The sequence below is a fragment of the Limulus polyphemus genome, unplaced genomic scaffold (genome assembly GCF_000517525.1).
Source record: "Limulus polyphemus unplaced genomic scaffold, Limulus_polyphemus-2.1.2 Scaffold5067, whole genome shotgun sequence".
Classification (NCBI taxonomy): Eukaryota; Metazoa; Arthropoda; class Merostomata; order Xiphosura; family Limulidae; genus Limulus; species Limulus polyphemus.
Window position 1 is genome coordinate 47,326 of NW_013670677.1, and position 6,990 is coordinate 54,315.

At 36.1% G+C, this 6,990-nt stretch overlaps 1 protein-coding gene across 10 annotated transcripts in view; it reads left to right on the forward strand.

Moving 5' to 3' along the window:
* LOC106472075 (epidermal growth factor receptor kinase substrate 8-like) overlaps positions 1-6,990 on the forward strand; it is a 63,367-nt gene that overhangs the window by 43,393 nt on the left and 12,984 nt on the right. For 7 of the 10 annotated variants that reach the window (XM_022400686.1, XM_022400684.1, XM_022400690.1 and 4 more), the window contains exon 19: positions 495-548. The exons of the other annotated variants lie outside the window; for them this stretch is intronic. In XM_022400686.1, the coding sequence (XP_022256394.1) occupies positions 495-548 (54 nt within the window). The remainder of the gene's footprint in view (positions 1-494; positions 549-6,990) is intronic. 10 annotated transcript variants of the gene reach the window in all.

Here is a 6,990-nt window from a genome sequence, read left to right on the forward strand (position 1 = left end):
TTAAACCTTATTTTCAATAAGCAATCCTGAAAAATATTTGGGGGTGCTTAACTTTTTTCCAGGTGTATATATTATACACTACGTTCACTTCAATCCGCTCCACGGTGGCCCAGCGGTAAGTCTAAGAGCTTATAATGCTAAAAACCAGGTTTCTATATCGGCGGTGAGAAGAGCACTGATAGCCCATTGTGTAGCTTTGGGATTAGCAACAACCGAACACTTGAATTCCTACTGGAGTTTACAACAACTAATCAGACTACTGTACTTATCGTTCTAAGGTTGTTGTTTTTCGTTCAGTACGGTTCTGTTCTCGTTAGTGTTCAAAACTTATCCATGTCAAGTTAATAATTTGCCTCACTATAAACATGCACGTTTATCATGATTGTTTTCTTCCACTTTTAAAACATCCTTTCTGTTACCAGATAAAATTATTTACAATTTGCTTGTGACCATCATTACATGAAAATACTAAAAGAATGATATTATGTTACTAGACACTGCTACAAAGACTACTTTAACCATTTCGGCAAAGCCAATGAATGTGCAAGGTAAGATATACTTTCTGTTCTGTAATACTTCAATGAATATTTTGATTATATAACTTGTAATGAAACTTATAGAGTTGCATTAGATTTGAGTTTTATATGGAAAGAATAGTTTATACTTAAGTTAGTAAAATTACCTTGTAAGTGTATTCAGAACGCCTTTGTAAAGAGACTAAGCAAATGCTAAAACCTGAGATACAGTTGAACGATTTATTGTATATCACTTTCAAACTCATGTATCTTTACTCTCTGGAGCGTCAAAAAATTTGCATTTGAATTAAGATTACTGATATTTTGGAAAACTTTAAGATGAATCAGGATAATGTAAGGACTGTGAGAAGTTACCTGTTGTAGGGCAAAATGTTTGTGTTGTATTCATTTGACGTCTCTTTGGACTGTATTTTCATGGTCGTTTCATTGAAATATCGTTGTTAAGATTATCAATTAACAAGTGTTATATTTCAAGATACATAAACTTTATTTATCCATAACTATTATGGATAAATATTAATCCATAAGTATTACGGATTAAAATGGTTTAAAGAAAGCTTGAAATTCGTTATTATACAACGATCATCAGCTCTACTTTCGACATCAAGTTTACTAGATTCAACTGGAACCACACATTCTGAAAGAACATTGGCGTAATAACAAAAATGAAAATATCAGAAAGGGGAGCTTAGGGGGGAAGGAGTAATCCTTCTTCTATAGGAAGTAGATGCACCTCTATAGAAGAAATTGTCTTTTGAAACAATGTACTTTATTACTGAAAAAAAAATCATTCGCAAGCTCCATTATTTTGAAACAATGTACATACATCCATTAGTCTGATCATCCTCCCCCTCACACAAACAAGTAAAGTTATACCAGTTGGATAGATTTTAAAATCTATACAACTAGTACCACTTTATTTGTTTGTGTACTTTTTTATTGCAGCATTTGTTTTGTTTTGGATACTTTTTATAGCATTTCTTCGAATAACCAACGTTTCCTACTTTCCGTTAAAATTTAAATTTTTTCCCTATTTATTTGTTCAGTTTTTATGGCCATGGAATGGGCACAACACATATAAACTTTCAGTATAACCATACCCATGATAGCTATAATTTTTATAAGAATTAAAACCACAATAAGTGTATAAGGCTGTCAAAGTAGGGATTAAATTTTATAAATTTGTGATTATGGTTTTAATTCTTGTTTCATTACTTTTTGTAGCAGGATCTCTACTTCATTTTAAAATTCATAATTTTTTAATACTGTTGTTTGTCTTGGTGAATGTTGAGTGTACCTATTCCGAGTGTTGCACTCCGGAGGCGGGTGTCTCTGAAGGAGGAGTACTTAGCCCAACAGGCCCGGCATGGCCAGGTGGTTAGGGCGCTCGACTCGCAATCTGAGGGTCGAGGGTTCGAATACCAGTCCCACCAAACATGCTCGCCCTTTCAGCCGTGGGGGCGTTATAATGTGACAGTCAATCCCACTATTCGTCGGTAAAAGAGTAGTCCAAGAGTTGGCGGTGGGTAGTGATGACTAGCTGCCTTCCCTCTAGTCTTACACTGCTAAATTAGGGACGGCTAGCGCAGATAGCCCTCGTGTTGCTTTGCGCGAAATTAAAAAAACAAAAAACAAACTTAGCCCTACACTTTTTATCATGTATGTCAGCGATATGCCTCTCAAAGACCCAAACCACACGTTTTGCTCACAGTTCGCAGATGATGTTGCAATCTGGAAGAATGCCCCAAACCCAACAACAGCAACATACAACCACTACTATATGAAATAGAATTCTACTGCAATAAGTGGAGAATTAAACTAAATGCGCACAAAACACAAGTCATATTATTTACAAAACCATACAAAACAATCAAATTAATACCAAGTTATATCTAGACGGGACTGTCTTACATGTAGCAACATCAGCAAAATTCTTAGGGATTACACTTGACTCAAAATTAAACTGGATACCACACATAAAAAGCATACAAACCAGAATTTGGAAAAGAGCGAGTTACCTTAGGAGCCTGACTGGCAACAAACAAGGAGTTTCACCAGAAAACATAATAAACATTTACAGAACATACATAAGACTAGTCGTAGAATATGCCTGTATAACATGGATAAAAGTATCAAGTACACACATCAACAAACTAGAGCAACTACAAAACTATATTTTAACCAAACCAAACAGAGTCCGATGATCAACAAATTCAAAATTTCTACACAACTATTCAAACATGCCAACTCTATCAGACATAATCCTAGATAACACGCTTCAGTATTATAAGAAAAATATGAATAAAAATGACTGATGAGCAAACTAGAGGATTACCTAATACGTGACGAACCAAGCTCTAAGTACATCTCTCCTCTAAATATAATACATAAGAATCTTACAGGCCAAACAGCGCTATGCTAACTGAATCCTAGATGCAAACGTAACTCTATTTTAAAAGAGTTTTGTATGTAAAATAAGATTTTGTCTGTGCGTATATGACTGCTAAGTGGAACTGTATTGTGAACACGAACTAATAGTGCGATCATACATAAGTGAAGCTAATAGAATTATACAAGGCATGAATGTGTATGTTAATTAAAAATGTGGGCAATGGACAAAATATAACATACTGTGAGTAATGAAACAACAATGTAACAAGGGAAAGTACCTAGGATTCAGTAACAGTGCAAACAAAATAACAATTTCATAGAGGGAGGAAGAGTTCTACGCTGAACCTGGCCTTCCATGGTCCAAAACATGAACCGAATCCCGACGAAGAAGAAGTAGTTGTTAGTTTACTTTTTGTTATATCTGTATAAAGTATATACTTTAGCTTTAGAAACTGTCGCGTATGAATCCACTGATATGTATCGCCATCCATTGGATTGAAGAGATATTTCAGTACGTGTATGATATGTTGACCATTTATGTTATACCTGTATATATGTGGATTTGTATCGAAATATCACAAGCGGATACCCACAGACCAGTCAAGTAAGCTGGAGAAACCTTGTAGCGATAGTCCAAGCTGTCTAGAGATGCTAGTCAGGTGATCAGGTAGGTAGGCAGTAGACGAAAAATTTGCTGTGTTAGAAATTTCTGAATTGTTATACCGGAAATGTTAGCGACCTTTTTAGCGTGTTATTAATATATATGCACATAATATATCGCAACCAATACTTTGAATAGTTGGTTTTTCGCTTAGGAATTTGATAGGGTGGTTTTTCAGTGCGTGGATTATTTGAAATCCTTGTCGATCTCTACTATTAAGTGCTACTGTACTTAAAATACGAAAGTGTATAATAAAATTTAATATTACATGTATTTATTTATTTTTACTCCTTTGTACATAATACAGGAGTTGGCTCCCTAAAGACACCGATTGTATTGTGCACAAAGCATTGAGTATCTACATGTTACAGTCATCTAATGTTCATCTGTTATTGGCTGGTGTTTCCTGTTTTACCCTGTACTTACGCTTTTTAAATGAACACCATATGTTTGTAAGAAAGCTAACTTCAAGGGTTAATTAAAACATCGTTGACACTAGAATTATGATGTTTTTAGCTTATGTGAAATATAGAAAAACAAAATGGCTTTTCAATATCCCTACGACCTTTGCAGTACCGAATTATAGAAGAAGCAAAACGACTTTTCCCTACGGCCTGTACCGTATTTAGTATTCTACAAAAGGTTTGGGTGCAGTATACCAAGCTGTTTTTTTTTTTAGGCTGGCAAGATAATAATAATAAGGTTTGGTTTGTTTTAAATTTCGCGCAAAGCTACATGAGGGCTATCTGCGCTAGCCGTCCGTAATTTAGCAGTGTAATACTAGTGGGAAGGCAGCTAGTCATCACCTCTTATCTCCAGCTCTTGGGCTATTCTTTTACCAAGTAATAGTGGGATTGACTGTCACATTATAACGCCCCCGCGGCTGAAAGGGCGAGCATGTTTAGTGGGACGGGTATTTGAACCTGCGAGTCGAGTGCCCTAACCACCTAGCCATACCAGGGCCTTTATTAGGATAATTACAAACGGGCCGTTTTGAGCGGATTTTCTTTTCCTTCTATGTCTAACATACGTGCTTTTTGTGCATTATTATGTGCACAGCCTTAGCAGTCAGTAGCAAAGGTTTTAAAGTGTTGTTTGAACTGAATCTTTACTGCTTAAGATGCTTTTCGTTCGATCCCTATTATGAACCACTATAGTGTGTGTGTGTGTATGTATCCCAAGGAACATGCGTTCGAACATTGAGATCGATCCAACACATCGCTTGTACGCAGGCGTGCTGTGACATTACGTGCAAAGTAATTTCAACTTAATTCACCTTGAATTATGGAAAATCAAACCTTTTATCTGAACACATTGAAGGAAGCTTCGAGAAAGTGTGGCTGTAATCCGTAAAAATGTGGTTGTAACAAGTACTTACGATGACCTGTAGAGTTTTTCCTGCTTTTATCCGTGAAAGTGTGGTTGTAACAAGTACATAAAGATGACCTGTAGAGTTTCTCCTGCTCTCATCCGTGAAAGTATGATTGTAACAAGTACTTAAATATGACTTGTAGAGTTTCTCCTGCTGTCATCCGTGAAAGTGTGATTGTAACAAGTACATAAGATGACTTGTAGAGTTTCTCCTGCTGTCATCCGTGAAAGTGTGATTGTAACAAGTACATAAGATGACTTGTAGAGTTTCTCCTGCTGTCATCCGTGAAAGTATGATTGTAACAAGTACTTAAAGATGACTTGTAGAGTTTCTCCTGCTGTCATCCGTGAAAGTATGATTGTAACAAGTACTTAAAGATGACTTGTAGAGTTTCTCCTGCTGTCATCCGTGAAAGTGTGATTGTAATAAGTACTTAATGGTGACCTGTAGAGTTTCTCCAGTTGTCATCCGTGAAAGTGTGATTGTAATAAGCACTTAATGGTGACCTGTAGAGTTTCTCCTGCTGTCATCCGTGAAAGTGTGATTGTAATAAGTACTTAATGGTGACCTGTAGAGTTTCTCCAGCTTTTATCCGTGAAAGTGTGATTGTAAGTAGTACTTAATGATGACCTGTAGAGTTTCTCCTGCTGTCATCCGTGGAAGTGTGGCTGTAACAAGTACTTAAAGATGACCTTTAGATTTTGTCCTGCTTTCAGTGAATTGGATTTCGAACTATTTATTGGGAATGTTTTGGGTTGTTTTAGTCTAATCCTTGGAGAAAATACTGTGCAAATGACAGTGTAACTAAATATGTTAAACATAAGAATTCGAATTTGTATTTGTTGGTGTTGATTCAATTAATTATCCCAAATTAGTATTTTTGGTGTGTTGTTTGCCTCTTTTACAACTGATCTGGAGTCGAGTCCCAAGGTAAAACAGTTACTGGATCAGCTCTTCCGCTGGGGAGCTATGATCCATGAATCCAATAATAGTGAGAAATTGCATGGTTCATGTGCAGAATGTCGATTTTGAAGACTTTTAGTCTCCATGTGCTGCCCAGTGGAACAGGTCTTTTCGTCAGATTCACACAGAGTAAGGTTTATGTTACGCTGTCTTCTTTAATTTATATTTATTTGTTTTTTGGAATGAAGTCAGAAAACATTGAAATACAATTTAACGACCATCCAAGTCATCTAGACATTACTATTATATGTTATTTATTTTGAGTATTTTCATTAGATTCCAGGAAAATATATTGTTGCGTCAGCGAGATCACATGACTACAGTGACGCCACGTTTCTAGAACTATCCCGTATCTTGGCGAATGCTCTGGTATTTGCTAGATATAGGGTAGTTTGGTATATATAAGAGGGGACAACGTAACGCGAGATAAGGGTAAGGTAATGTGTGTATAGACAGCGAGTAATTGAACTGCAGTCAGAAGTATTATTGACGTTCGTTGTTATAGCGTTTGTTTAGCGCGATTGTTGAAGTTGAGTGTATCGGTAAAGTTGTATTCGGAAAGAATAAACCAGTTTTATTAAGTAAAGAACTTGTGTCGCTAAAGTTTTGTCGGAACGAAGTTACGGAAAGTTAATTAACAAACGGAGACGTAACAAATTGGTGTCAGAAAGTAGGACAAAAAAAATGGAAACGAGAAGCGGCAAATCAAACTACAGCATAGCAGACTTGATGGCTGCAATACAAGAGCAGCAAAAGAAACAAAAAGAACGAGAAGAGAAATTACAACAGTTGTTAGAGGAAAAAGAAAAGAAACAAGAAGAACGAGAAAAGAAACAAGAAGAGAGATTACAGCAGTTGTTGGAGGAAAAAGAAAAGAAACAAGAAGAAAGACAACAGCAGTTACAAGAAAACCTACACCAATGACAGCTCGAACAGCAAAGTAAACAAGAAAGACTACAGCAGTGGTTGGAGGAGAAAGAAAATAAACAAGAAGAGAGATTACAACAGTTGTTGGAGGAAAAAGAAAATAAACAAGAAGAATAAGAAAAGAAACAAGAAGAGAGATT